General features: G+C 37.1%; 2 protein-coding genes across 2 annotated transcripts; both read left to right on the top strand.

Annotated features, from left to right (window-relative positions):
- LOC109223200 (probable protein arginine N-methyltransferase 1.2) lies at window positions 1,094-7,243 on the top strand. The gene is made up of 9 exons (XM_019387412.1): window positions 1,094-1,455; window positions 1,847-1,857; window positions 1,970-2,125; window positions 3,686-3,749; window positions 3,849-3,991; window positions 5,528-5,615; window positions 5,804-5,919; window positions 6,020-6,170; window positions 6,686-7,243. The coding sequence occupies exons 1-9, from the start codon at window positions 1,188-1,190 to the stop codon at window positions 6,889-6,891; spliced, it is 1,203 nt and encodes a 400-aa protein (XP_019242957.1). The 5' UTR covers window positions 1,094-1,187; the 3' UTR covers window positions 6,892-7,243.
- LOC109224131 lies at window positions 13,858-14,745 on the top strand. The gene has a single exon (XM_019388719.1). It carries the CDS (start codon window positions 13,858-13,860, stop codon window positions 14,743-14,745), a length of 888 nt encoding a protein of 295 aa, XP_019244264.1.

Raw genomic sequence — 15,397 nt, 5'->3', positions numbered from 1 at the left:
TTTTAAAATTCCATAATTTTTTGGAATCTTACAATTCTTATATCCAAACGCCCACTTAGAAGCTTGGCCAAAAAGGCCATTAGACCATCTCCAACCCTAACACCAAATTTCACACCAAAATGGTGTACCACCAAATTTACTCCAACAATTACACCATTTTTTACACCAAAAAATAATATTTCTTCTCTCTCTTCAATATTATGTTATTATCTTCTATTTACTTTTCATTTTTTATTTCCTTCGAACAAATACTATCTTTTTTCTTTTTTCCATATTCATTATATATAATTCACATCCACCACTTATATAATCATTTATTACAAAATTATTTTAATGGATAAATCAACTAAAAGTGAAATCATTGATAAAAGATAATTAAATAAATATTACATCATAGTCAAATTTATTGGACAAAAGAACGAAAACCTTTCATCAATGGAATCATTGATAAAAGAAATCACTTGAATTCCATTGACGATCCAAATCTTCGTGAATTTTTGCGACAAGAACAAAAACGAATAATGGATAAAGAAGTCAACAATTTCAACAACCACAACCATAACAATCTTCTACCCCGTTCTCTCAGTATTTTGGTAATTTTGGTGCACCTGGAAATGACATAGGGGATTACTAAACTTATGTTTTTTGATGTAATTTTTATTTTAATGTATCCGCCTTTAATGTACTTTAATTATAATGTATTTTTGTTTTATGTATTGTTAATTTTCTTTTTTAAATTTTAGTTTTCACTTTTCAATTTTAGCAACATTAGATATCTTANTGTGCTCTTCCGATCTACAAAAATTATTATATCAAAAAAATAGGATATAAAATTAAAATTATAAATATCTTAATATAAAAATTAATTATATACACAATATATGATAAATTAAAAGTTAAAAAAAATAATAATAATAATAAACCAAATTTAGTGTGTGCAACACTATTCATGCTCTATAATGGTGCAAGATTTGATGTTCCATTGGAGCAAAAAAACACCAAATTTTGCACCAAATTTCGATCATTGCCAAACTAAAAAGTGAGTAGTGGGTCCAGCAGGAAACAGTGGGTCCACACGGATATTTCCTCCCTCATAAACCCTAATTTGCAGCCACCCATTTATTGTAAAACCCTAAACCCTACAAACCCAAGATTCACACAACTCCAAAATCTCATCGAATCAAACAATGGATTGTCGAAGCAACAATGAGAATCAAAATTCAGCAAGCACAAGTGCTCACGATTTAAAACCATCAAAGATCAAATTTCAGTACGAGCAGGACGACGAGCAGGTAGTAGAGCAAGGCGATGAAACTATTACGGAAAGTTCAAACGTTGAAATCGACGAAGATACTTCCATGGGTGCCGCCGCCGCCGCCGCCGCCGATGATGATTCAATTGTCGACGGCGATAAGACCAGCGCCGACTATTATTTTGACTCGTATTCTCATTTTGGTCAGTACTGTTTAATTCATTGTAGTTTGTTATTTACTTTGTTTTAGGTAAATGTAGTATTCAATTTGAGTTTCTACAAGTATTGAGAATCTCATTTTTCTTCATTGGAAGTTCACCTAAAAAAAAAAACAACAAACATTGGAGGAGAAAAGAGCTAAGGAAAACTTAGGTGGCATTTGTTTCAGCTTTTGCAAAAACTTATTCATAGGTTTTTCAATATTCTTTGTGGATTAAAGTATCTTTCTTTATGTCTCAAATTTTCAGTAACCTATAATATCCACTTGACCCTCAACTTTTATTACCAGCTGACACATTTATGCAGATTTGCTTGGTCTGATTATTACTTTTAGAGGCTAATTTTTCCTCCTTTGTTTAATTGATGGTTTTGCAGGTATTCATGAAGTAAGTATCCATCTCTCTTTGCATTTTCGTGCAAGTTTGCATCTTTTGTTGACAAAATTTTGCTTAACGATGATTTTTACATGGTTCTATTGTAATTTTGCCTTGTTAACAGGAGATGTTGAAGGATGTAGTAAGAACTAAGACTTACCAAAATGTAATCTATAAAAATTCCTTTCTTTTCAAGGACAAAGTTGTCCTTGATGTGGGAGCTGGGACAGGAATCCTGTCACTCTTTTGCGCAAAAGTTGGTGCCAAACATGTTTATGCGGTATGCATTCCACTTGTTTCGTGTTCTCATTTAATACTTGCATTTCTATATTGTGTAATTTCTTGTTCTTTCGTGATTGTTCCGTGGTGGCTATCTTGTGGTGGCTGTCCCACTGTGCACTATGTTGGTTTTTAAAAATCAGAAACCAGAGGAATTGCTAAGAGAAGTATATTGGAATAGATGTAGCTAAGAACTTCATATTTCAACTTACGACATCAAAGTTTCTGAAATTTCAAGAGGCCAGAATTTGAGAGTTGGCTGAATATGTTTCCAAAGGTCATATTCCCCGTAAAATGCCTAACATTCCACAACATCACGAGGAGATACCTTCCTTGTAAGTTCTCCTCTGAAATGCAGTCATTTTTCTGGTAATGTGACCTTTGGGAACATGTTCAGCCAACTCTTGAATTTTGGCCTCTTGAAACTTCAGAAACTTTGATGCCCTAAGTTGAAGGATGAGGTTCCCTGTTGCTTTATTTACCTTGCATCAATAGGATGGACAGTCAAACAAAGGCACGAATACTCTAGCAGTTACTTCCTGATAGATATCATATCCACATTCTTTACATGTATATACAGCCACCTGCATCAGTGGATTGACGTCTGAACAGCATGTCACAATACCAGATATCCCGACAAGCTGACCAATATATGAAGCCTTGACTTCCCGAATTGTAAATGGCCGACCTTTTGGAGATGCTTTGATGTACACTTCATCGAATCGCTTGATCTCCAGGGGCATCTTTTGTTTTGGATCAGAACCATCAGTGTTCTCAGTTCCTTTCTGAAATTTTTGGGCATGAGGATATCAGGAAAGCTCTTCTTCTTCTTCTTATCGGAAGTTCAAGGATGGTATGAAGATCAGAGGAGATTTACATATATGTTTGATGGGTGATCCCGGGTAAGCAAAATGTCAGCTGCTCAAACACATAATTAATGTGTCAGCCATTTGAAGATCGGCATCCATAGTTGCTCGATCTAAGATTAGCCATAAAAGATCAAACCTTGATTGAAGAGCTGGAGGAAGATTAATATTTTCAGCTGACGTCGTTCTCATATCATATCTTCCTCAGGCAGGATTAGCAGCAGCAAGCACTGCAGTCCTTGCATTCAGAGATGTAGTGATCTCAGCCTTTTCAATACTAACAGTCTGCTGCTCCATTACTTCATGAATAGCTGTTCTATCAGACTCATCTAACCTGTCGAATTCATCAATAGCACATATACCCATATCTGCCAATACCAGCGCTTCGCCTTCAAGAACCATCTCATCAGTTACTGGATCTTTCTGAACATTAGCAGTTAGACAAACTTCACTGCTTCCCTTACCAGTTTCTACTCTTAAAAAACCAACACACTTATTACGATGCTTTACATTGTGGTTCTTGTGAAGATATTGCAATAGATTTTGGAATACGAATTGATTGGAAAGCTAAGTGAAACAGGCAGTTGTCTTTGCAAATATCGTCAAACTAAATATGTAAAACTGCTAGAAGAAGCCAACATGAACTAGTCTAATGCGGTATGGGCATGGCTAATCCTTTACAATTTAATTTTCAGATTGAATGCTCCAGTATGGCTGACATGGCACAAGAAATTGTAAAACTCAATGGATTTTCCGATGGTGAGACGGATGTTACCACTCTCATTTACTTTGTGACATGTATTCTGGTGTATTTAATTCTGATGCTACTTTACTGAGTCTGTTCTCTTTCTATCTCAGTTATAACAGTTATCAAGGGAAAGGTAGAGGAAATTGACTTACCCGTTCCACAAGTGGATATTATAATCTCTGAGTGGATGGGATACTTTCTGCTGTACGAGAACATGTTAGATACAGTTTTGTATGCTCGTGACAAGTGGCTGGTAAGTTACTCTGCTTGTGATGATGTGCAACTTGTCATTTGGATTAATGATGATGTCAGCTCTTCAGGATAGGTTTTCCATGCTAGTGATGTGACTGCCTGTGCATGAAAGTACACAGATTAGGTTTTGAGTAATTCTATGGATGAAGAGAAAGCATGAACCAATAGATATTAGGTTGAGTACTTTTATTGATGAAGAGAAATTGTATGTAGCACAACAGATACTTATCTATAAAAAAATATATTTAGTAATTTGAAGAAACCATGAAGTAGACCCAAAACTGTTGGCCTAGTGTTCTAATGAGTTAACCCCTTAATGTAGTTAAAAAGATTGCAGGTTGAACTATCAACTGAAAAGAAGCTGCGTGTGTTTTCCAACTGTCCATTCATCAATAATTCCAGTGAATGACGCTAGCCAGTACAAACTACGGGGTGCTCATCCCCAAAGATGCAATATTTCAAATTTATCTTTTAAACTTGTTTATCCAATTAAGAAGCTAATTTGACTATCTATTGTCTGAATTGCGTGAATGATTTTGGATATTGATGAGAATTCCGTGAAAGTTTTTTCTCAACTTTTTGATGGATTTTCCTACTTTGTGGTGTTTTTGCTGTTTTGTGCAACAATGAAATAAAGGCTTTGCAGTACACGTGCTGCTGTGTCCTGAATTATACTTGATAGATCAACTATATGTTGTGGGTTTGAGAGATTTTAGAGGGGAGATGGAAATGATGGCACAAAGTAAAAGGTCTGAGCAGGAGAAAGTGTCGGTAGTACTGAAATATGTGTGGAACGAGGAAGAGGGCCCCTGTCCTTTTCCAAGCTATGATATTGTGACATTCGCAACCTCTTCTATATTTAATTATTCCATGCTTATTGTTGAAGCTTGGTGACGGGTTCAAAAGAAAGGCGTGATTACATTCTACCATTGAATGCTAATCTAGATTTTGCCCCGACATTTTGTTCTCACATGTGAAACATATTTCAGCTATCGTCACATTCACTTGCAGTGATCAAACCTTCTTGCTGATCCTCCTCCCTAACACCTTAGATGGAATAATCTGGAAAAGGAAAAAAGACAACAATAGCAAAGGAGAAAAGATGTGATTGTCTTGCGCTTGTGCTTGGACATTATTAGAGTGCTTCTTTGGTGATTTATTTCCTACTAAACTATATTGAACACTAAAAGAAAGTTGAACTGTGAATGTGCTAATGATTTATCATTTTAGTCAACTGTTGGGAAGATGACTTTGAAAATATGGCTTCTTTAGGCAATTAGAATGAGTACTTATAGTTAGTGTCCGGCTTGCTCTTGATTGAGGACTTGAGGTGAATGGATGATTTCACTACAAAAGTTACGCTTTTCCCCTTGAACCAGCTCTTTCATATTGTTGCTTTCGGGAGATATTGCAGGTTGGTTAGATTAGCTCGGCAAAATTATGTCAAATGTCTGGCCTTGCTCCTGGATGTGTTCATGTGTCTTGGAGGCTTTCTAGTTTGATTGATGATTTATAGTTACATTCTTTCCCCTTACAGGTAAAGGATGGTCTTGTTCTGCCGGATAAAGCTTCTCTCTATTTGACAGCTATTGAAGATGCTGACTACAAGGCTGATAAGATTGAATGTAAGCTTATTCCTCTTTCCCATTTTGTACTTGATGAATTATGATTTGCCATAGAATTTTCTATTTAGTATGCACTTCGAATGTATTTTTTCTAGCGGCATCAGTTTTTTCCCACTAGTGGGGCTCAACTGTCATCTTATATTCCATTTTTTGCTTGCGTTAATTTGGTCCTTCTTATGCTACTGCAGTTTGGAATGAGGTGTATGGTTTTGATATGAGCTGCATCCGGAAGCAAGCTATGATGGAGCCTCTTGTTGACACAGTAGATCAGAATCAGATTGTTACAAACTGCCAGTTACTCAAGGTAGTCAGGTCAAGTTTAGTTGCCATGGGATTTATTGAAATAGCTGTATAATGTATAATCTTGCCTTTTCCCTTTACTGACAACGGATCCTTCCCTTCAGACAATGGACATTTCTAAGATGACTTCTGGAGATGCTTCCTTCACTGCCCCCTTTAAGCTCATTGCAGAACGTGATGATTACATCCATGCCCTTGTAGCATACTTTGATGTCTCTTTCACGAAGTGCCACAAGTTGATGGGGTTCTCAACAGGTTCGTACTTTTGTCCTTGCATTTGCTTTTGTTGCTTTTAGCTATAACATTAGTCTTTGCAGTAATCTCCTTGCAGTTTTTCCATATATTAGTCATTTCTGCTTTATCAAATTTCCTTTTCCAGAGGGTCTGGTGCTTAGATTAGTCACTTAATAATTTCTTTTTTACATTTTCTTGGCGTTTTGAGGGAGAGTATGAGGGGAGTGAAAAGTTTATGCTACAAACGTGGCTCCTGAGGATTACAGTCTCTTGTATCAGCTCATGATTTTTGTAGTATGTAGGATTCAAATGACTATTGATAGCTCATATTTTTGTAGTATGTAGGATTCAAATGACTATTGAAAAGTATGTAATATTCCGAAGAGTTCATGCAAAGACCTGAGGCACCATAGAATATTAAGAGCATCACATCTCAGAAAACCCGAGTTAACCCCCCTCCCCCTTCCAAAAAAAGGGGGGGGGGGGTTGTCCATGTGTGTATTCCTTTTTACTAACTATGAAAACTTATGATATAGGGCCAAAATCTCGGGGCACACATTGGAAGCAAACGGTTCTCTACCTGGAAGATGTGATAACCATTTGCCAAGGGGAAGCTGTAGTTGGAAGCATTACTGTGGCTCCTAACAAGAAAAATCCTCGAGATGTTGATATAATGCTCAAATACTCTGTAAATGGTCGGCACTGTCGTGTCTCAAGAACTCAATATCATCGGATGCGATGATGCATAAAGTTGAAGCTCCTTCCAAAAGGAATCAAAGTTATTTATATTCTCTGTTTATTGTTTGTCCCACCAAACTGTGGGTTATTTTCCTTTCTGTTTGCTCAGTTACACAACCAAGAAGTTCATTTGCTGCATTGTGTGATGTTTGAGGCCAAAGAGGCAATTGTAAACAGACTATTTTACAAAACGACGTTCATGTATCTGATACACTGGTTAAACTTACCAAAGTGCCAGGTACGACGTAATTTTTCCCTTGGATAAAGGTGATTTGTTGTATTATTAGATAAATACAATTTTTTATGTGTTATTGTTGGTGAATGTTAATGCATCCTAGAGTGATTATTTGTATTTATTCCGATGTACAATTCATTCTGGAATAAATTCCAGTCAGATAATTGGACAGAATTCCTCCGTCCCTAAACAGTCTGCCGTATATGTTATTGCAACTCCTTTTCGTTTTTGATCAAAATACATTATTGCAACTCTAACGTTTTGGATAACTCCACTAAAATTTACTCCTCCCTCCGTCTGTTGTGGCATTTTTTGCAACTCAATATTTTAAAATTAAAATGTTATTAAAAAATTATATGAAGAGTATTGTAAGTTGCATTTCTTCTCATATCAATGTGATGAAAATACATTTTAAAATATTGGTAAAAGTTTACATTTACTTTCGTTTATGGTGTGGTTATGAGTTCTAATCTTCTTTCTGTATGTATGCAAATTGTTATTCAAAAGAAAACAATAGCTTTCCCATCGTTTCTTGTACATGTTAATGGCTGTAGGTGCAAAGCACTGCACTCTACGTGAGTCATCTCTCATGAAATGCTCGCTCTTGTCTTCTCCTCTCTATGGAATTGGAAAGCAGTCTATTCATTTCTCCAACTCTAACCAAGTAAGATAGTTAATGTATTCTGCAATAGCTTGCTTGTTCTCTTACAGATATATTATGATGTCTTTGTGTAAAGTATATTTTAAAATATTAGTCAAAGTTTATATAGTTTGAATTTTGAAAAATAAAATGTGCCAAAAAATTGGGACAGAGGGGTACTTTTTAGAACCTCCCAAGCGACACTAAACACTCTTCAAAGCTTTGTTCTAAAAGAACCATATGCAAAAAAAATTCGTCTCAAATGTCCCACAAACATGACCAAATGTTCCCTCACCACTCTCAATCCAGCCATAGGGAAATACTCGATAGTTCTTATCCCCACTCTCTTGCAAGCGACAACTTACCCGCAGAACATGCCACTAGCTCTCCCTCCGGTTGCACTATCCCAAACTCCCCCTGAATCTTCAGAGGATACTGGTCACGCCCAACTCTAGTCCTAAAAAGGATAAGCGGTCGCTGTAAATATAATCCGGTCTAAAAGTCCGGAGTCGAATCCCACAGAGAACTAAAGTTTCGCTGTAATTGTTCAATATCGCAAAGAAAACAAGTTTGAACAATTTCTAAATTATAATATTAAGATTTTTATATCTAACTAATCAACCAACAAATACTATAGAACGGTAAAATTATCAACTAACGAGACAAAGGTTTAGAGACTAAATTAAGGAGGTCTAGAGTTATGATTTCCCCAATTGTTGATTTCATTAGTTGTATGTTTCTTATAGCTTTGACTTAGTTGCCTCTATCAATCATGAACTCTCCAGCTATCATAAATCTCTCTCAAGCAATTATGATAATGTACTAGACGCACTCTCTCAAGCTACGCTAGCTGGATTCACATTACAGTTCACTTAGATCGCACATGAGGTATCGTTATCTCTAATCCAACCTCTAAACCCTCGGTTATGACTCTCGCCTATACTCCGGGAGTGATGTTGTTCAAACAACTACATAAATATGCACTCTCTCTCAAGCAGATACATAATAAATAGGAACGGCTAATTGAGGATCCTTTCAATTAACCAAAATCAAAACGTAGTTGAACAAATAGAGATTAACAACTAACTCAAAACTATATTAATATAACACTAATTCATCCCCAAAAGGTTCCATCAAAACCCTAGAAAACGAATTAGCTATTCATAATAGTATGTGAAAACACAATACTCAAAATCATAACCAACAATGAAAAATAGGAAGAGGAAGGAAAAACTCGTAGAAGAATTCTCCGCCTTGCTCCTAATGTGTTCTTGCCTCCTTAGGTCGAATCTATGTCTCCAATCTGTATAACCTTTCAAAATAGCATTTTTACATGTATTTATACCAAGTAGGGTCGGGCCCAGATGAAAAAAAACCATTCCTACGCGAACTAGGACTTAGCTCTGTAAAAATTGAACAGCCGCGCCGCATGCTGCGCCGCACCATGCGGCGCGGTAGTGCATTTTAGCTGTAGCTTCATATTTTCAAGTTAGGCACCATTTTACACTGCTGCGCCGCGCCTTGCGGCGCCCCATGCGGCGTAGCAGTGCAATTTTCTCAGAGTAAACTTATTTCGTCCTCTTTTAACATCCAGACTTGGTACACGACCCCCGAACACGATCCCGGCTTAATGTATTGGGCTTTTACTCAGACTTCAAAGCTCCAAATTGATCAATTTAGCTCCAAATTAACTTTTGAGCTCAGGATCACTTCCTGCAAGGCATAAAACACGTACTAAGTGCAATTCACTATCATTTGAACTCAAACGCACGTAAAAAATGCAGTCATTGTCATGTAATACTACGGCTAAAACACGGGTTTCTAGCCTAACATCAACACCCCACACTGAAACCATTGCTCGTCCTCGAGCAATCAAACTACATTTTTTATAGACATGACCTTTTTAAACAACTCTCCTAATTCATTATGCCAAGAATATTTAAAATAGATTAAGCACAAAAGCGTACATCTTAACCTCAACATTTGACTCACAAGCACCACGCATTATCACTCGCCCACTTACTCTAACATAGAGGTCAATGACATTACCTTTCCTTCATGAATCAAGTGCCCTCACACAACCAATGAGAGTAGTCCCACACTATAAAATTTAAGAACATTTAGGAACACAAGATAGAAAGAATTCACTCACTCTCAGAAATAACATTCATATGCCACAAAAGATGCACCATAGGCTTGCCCGTAGTGTACTACTCTACTAATCGAGCTCATTTAGTCTAGGATCAAGTAGGACTTTATTTGGTTGTAATGTAGGCTGCGGGACAGGTATGATACATTTAGATATAAGAGTGACTACACCTCCCTAAGCACTTTAATACATACACTTTAACATTTAAATCCCATACTTATGTCAAACCAAAACTCCACCTTCGCATCAATATATATTACCCTATTCTTCTTTAAGCACACTTACATCAAGAGCCACCACTTATCAAAGAAATACTTTTTTTTTCCACAGCAATACAACTATATTTTTTATCAATTCAAGTGGCTCTTACTTGTTCAAAATAGTGCACCTTTCTCCTGATTTCATTAGTTCCACTCAAAAGCCAAACCAACCACCCCACTTTAACTTTTACATAAATCATCACATTTCAAGTGCTTATGAGAGGTTAAAAGGTTCAAATAGATAGTCCATTCAAACAATCGGGTAAGACTGTAATGTGGTTGCCAAAGAAATAGGATTAGAGGCTCAAATGGGTTAACTACGATACATAACAATTAGGCGGGTAAAATATACTTATCTGGCTCAACAAAGAAATGCCTATATCACTTCCTAGACTGAACAAAACTACTATTTCGCTTTGCAAACACACGGGGCAAGTTCTAGGCATCAAATGCAATGCACAGAATAACAACAAACCTCACACGCACATGACACATGACTCACTCAGGATTGGTTACATCAAGACACTCTAGTCAAAGCAGTTAAGCAAATTTAAAAGCATACAATTTAAGGTACTTATACAAGAGTAAAAAAACTGAGCCTAAGCGTCACAACCAAAGTACTCACTATTCTCAAGGCATAACAAAGTCAAGAGATATTGCTTCAATTCAAAACACAACACAATGGCTCTTATTCCTTAAAAAAAAACTAACTACACCCGGTTTAAATAAAACCCTTGGAAAAGAACCGTGGATTAAAAAAAAACCAAGGGGGAATTGCTACACTACCTAACAAAAAAAATCTTTTTTTTTAGACTTAAATCCCAAGAAAATTATCTAATAGATCCATCGTCGGGAAAAGTTCAATCTTTTAAAAAAAAATATTTAATTAAACAAACACAACTAAAGTAGCATGAAAAGTCACCCACACAATCTCCTCACCCCACACTTAAAATTGTGCATTGTCCCCAATGCACACCCATACATACAAGAGGGTAAAAGAAACTCCCTGGTAGGCCAAAGGCCGAAGCACTAGCAGTTCATGGGGTACTCAGACTTCTCCCAAGCTTGGTCCTTCGTGCGGGTACCTCACACTTAGTTCCAACCATTTGGTTTGCTGTTGCATCCTTCCAATCGCTTTGCTTTCCATGCTCCTAGAAAATCAAAAATCGACACTACAAGAATAATACAATTAAAAAAAAAATAAAAAATAAATAAAAGAAAGCAATAAAGCCGGGTTGCCTCCCAACAAGCGCTTGATTTAACGTCACGGCACGACGCGAATCACTTTTTTTTTGCCTCGACCTCGAGCTTATGAATTGAACCCCAAGTTTTGATTCAAGCTTATGATTATGGTCATGGGGCGGTGGAACGAATCTAACTGGCCCAAGGAAATAATGTAGTATTCTGCACTCCTTGGCCTTTGTATGAGGTATATAATCCTGACTTTCTGGCAAGAAGAATTCCAGAATATATGCACCTTGTTCCTCATTCCTTGACTCTTCGATTGATTCAGATGACTCTATTTCCATATCATCATCCAAACATAATATGGAAAAATGCTTGGAGTGTGGACCAATGCGCTCAAACACATGAACTTCAGGACTTTCAACATCCTCAACATCAATGATACTAGAGTCAACAAAATTTATATCCTTAAAGTCCTTGGTTGGCTCTAGTCTCACTTCTTCAACATTGATATCCTCAAATTGTAGTTGGCTAGGTTGTTGATGTTCTACTCTGACCTCCCCAATTAACACCTCAAATTCATGCTCTTCTTGGATGCTATCCTCAATATTGGCCTGTTGAGCATTAAAAGCTCCAACCACTTGACTCAATTGAGCCTCCAACTTGCGAATAGTTGCCTCTTGCCTTTCTATGTGCAATTGTTTCTCATTGTTTTGTTCCAGAAGACACTTTAGCATATCCTTGATCTCCTTCAGGTCCGCATTCCCAGGTTCTTTGTTCCTATTAACTTCACAAGAAAAGGTAGAACCATCATAGTAAGGGGTTGGGGGAAAATAAGAAATATAAGCACAACCATGAATGTGACCATTTTTACCACTACACACATCACACACATTTCACAAGTAAGATTGAGTTGGTGCACATAACTCGCTCTCAGGAATGTTTTGAAAATTTTGCCACGGGTGATTTCCTTTACAATATGTATGGAGATCAATAGTATAATTATCTACACCTAAATTCTCATAATTCCAAGATGTCATGTTTCTCAAATCAACAGTTATAAAAAAAATACCAAGAAAAAACAAAACAAAATAAAAGTTCAAACTTGAACCCTAGCAATATATACAGCTACAACTACACGTTAGTTCCCCGGCAACGGCGCCAAAATTTGATCACGCCCAACTCTAGTCCTAAAAAGGATAAGCGGTCGCTGCAAATATAATCCGGTCTAAAAGTCCGGAGTCGAATCCCACAGAGAACTAAGGTTTCGCTGTAATTGTTCAATATCGCAAAGAAAACAAGTTTGAACAATTTCTAAATTATAATATTAAGATTTTTATATCTAACTAATTAACCTACAAATACTATAAAATGGTAAAATTATCAACTAACGAGACAAAGGTTTGGAGACTAAATTAAGGTGGTCTAGAGTTATGATTTCCCCAATTGTTGATTTCATTAGTTGTATGTTTCTTATAGCTTTGACTTAGTTGCCTCTATCAATCATGAACTCTCCAGCTATCATAAATCTCTCTCAAGAAATTATGATAATTTACTAGACGCACTCTCTCAAGCTACTCTAGCTAGATTCACATTACAGTTCACTTAGATCGCACTCGAGGTATCATTATCTCTAATCCAACCTCTAAACCCTCGGTTATGACTATCGCCTATACTCCGGGAGTGATGTTGTTCAAACAACTACCTAAATATGCACTCTCTCTCAAGCAGATACATAATAAATAGGAACGGCTAATTGAGGATCCTTTCAATTAACCAAAATCAAAACGTAGTTGAACAAATAGAGATTAACAACTAACTCAAAGCTATATTAATATAACAACTAATTCATCCCTAAAAGGTTCCATCAAAACCTTAAAAAATGAATTAGCTATTCATAATAGTATGTGAAAACACAATACTCAAAATCATAACCAACAATGAAAAATAGGAAGAGGAAGGAAAAACTCGTAGAAGAATTCTCCGCCTTGCTCCCAATGTGTTCTTGCCTCCTTAGGTCGAATCTATGTTTCCAATCTGTCCAACCTCTCAAAATAGCATTTTTACATGTATTTATACCAAGTAGGGTCGGGCCCAGATGAAAAAAAACCATTCCTACGCGAACTAGGACTTAGCTCTGTAAAAATTGAACAGCCGCGCCGCAGGCTGCGTCGCACCATGCGGCGCGGTAGTGCATTTTAGCTGCAGCTTCATATTTTCAAGTCAGGCACCATTTTACACTGCTGCGCCGCGCCTTGCGGTGCAATAGTGCAATTTTTCTCAGAGTAAACTTATTTCGTCCTCTTTTAACATCCAAACTTGGTACACGACCCCCGAAAACGATCCCGGCTTAATGTATTGGGCTTTTACTCAGACTTCAAAGCTCCAAATTGATCAATTTAGCTCCAAAGTAACTTTTCAGCTCAGGATCACTTCCTTCAAGGCATAAAACACGTACTAAGTGCAATTCACTATCATTTGAACTCAAACGCACGTAAAAAATGCAGTCATTGGCATGTAATACTACGGCTAAAACACGGGTTTCTAGCCTAACATCAGATACCGCCCCAACTCAACCAGAAATGAACTTTATGCTTTGGAATTGTCGTGGAGCAAATAACACTGATTTTCGTCGTAACTTTCGCTTATTACTAGACTACCATGGCCCGACCTTAGTTGTATTGTTTGAAACTCATATGCATGACCATACTGTGTTATGTGATGATTTCCATTTCACTAACTTTTATAAAGTTCCAGCTACGGGTCAAGCGGGTGGTATTGTACTCCTCTGGCATGATAATGTACTAGCTGTTGAAAATCTTGCTATGACTGAGCAGGAGGTACATGTCATGATACAGGTATTTCCCAACCCTCAAAAGTGGCTTTTTCCCGCAATTTATGCTAGTCCACACTATCACACATGTCGATTATTGTGGCGTAACCTAATGTATTTAGCTGATACTTATAAAGGTCCTTGGCTCGTTAGGGGAGATTTCAACGAAATCTTGTGCTCTACAGAAAAATTTGGTGGCCGCCCAATTAGTAACCCTCGTTCAAGTCGGTTTGCTGACTATTTAAATTATTGTCAATTAGTAGACCTTGCATATACTGGTAGCAAATACACCTGGACAAATAAGCGTCACTATGGTAGCAATATATTAGAAAGGCTTGACAGAATACTTGCTAATTATGATTGGATAACTCTATTCCCTGAAGCTTCTGTCCGACACTTGCCTAGAACACATTCCGACCATAACCCTCTACTTCTCACTTTCCACTCCCCATACCCCCAACAAATAAACCCTTTCGTTTTGAAACTATCTGGACCTCTCACCCTGATTTTATCCATATTCTCCGCAATAGCTGGCATTGCCCGAAAAGTTTATTAGAAACTATAGACTCATTCACAAAAGATGTGAGGGAATGGAATAGGACCACCTTTGGTAATATTTTTTTATAGGAAAAAACACTTGTTAGCCCGTTTGGACGGCATTCAATCCTTTCCAAACTACCCTACTAGTAGATTCCTACAAAACCTCGAAACAACTCTCTTACAAGATTATAATACTATTCTACGACAAGAAGAAGAATTCTGGAAACTTAAATCCCGCATCCATTGGTTACAAGACGGTGATGCTAATATAAAATTTTTCCACCTGTCTACACTCCAATGTTGTAGGCGAAATCACATATCTGCCCTAAAAGATAGTACTGGAAACTGGTGTTTCGATGCACAACAAGTTTGCTCTTCTATTTTTCGGTATTATGAAGGTCTTTTCACTACTGACCTGACACTTTCCTCCTTGAGTCTTTCTAGTAACTATCATACTTGTCTTACACCAAATCAATATTCTGAACTAGTTCAACCTTTAACTGACAAAGAAATCATCTCTGCGATGAAATCTTTCAAACCATTCAAAGCCCCGGGTCCCGATGGCTTACACCCCTACTTCTACCAGCATTTTTGGAATGATATAAGTCCCAAAGTTACTGCTTTTTGCAAAAATGTTTTTACTGAATTTACAATTCCTGCCGACATTA

This window comes from Nicotiana attenuata, chromosome 3, assembly GCF_001879085.1.
Source record: "Nicotiana attenuata strain UT chromosome 3, NIATTr2, whole genome shotgun sequence".
Lineage (NCBI taxonomy): Eukaryota > Viridiplantae > Streptophyta > Magnoliopsida > Solanales > Solanaceae > Nicotiana > Nicotiana attenuata.
The sequence above is the reverse complement of the archived record's forward strand: the minus strand, read 5'-3'. Positions and strand labels throughout refer to the sequence as shown.

Excerpts from the sequence above, each read along its gene's own strand:
- LOC109223200 (XM_019387412.1), top strand. The coding sequence starts at position 1,188 with ATGGATTGTCGAAGCAACAATGAGAATCAAAATTCAGCAAGCACAAGT. Across the intron at positions 2,126-3,685 it reads GTGCCAAACATGTTTATGCG|ATTGAATGCTCCAGTATGGC; the intron begins GTATGCATTCCA and ends TTTAATTTTCAG. Across the intron at positions 5,920-6,019 it reads CAAACTGCCAGTTACTCAAG|ACAATGGACATTTCTAAGAT; the intron begins GTAGTCAGGTCA and ends CCTTCCCTTCAG.
- LOC109224131 (XM_019388719.1), top strand. The coding sequence starts at position 13,858 with ATGCAGTCATTGGCATGTAATACTACGGCTAAAACACGGGTTTCTAGC.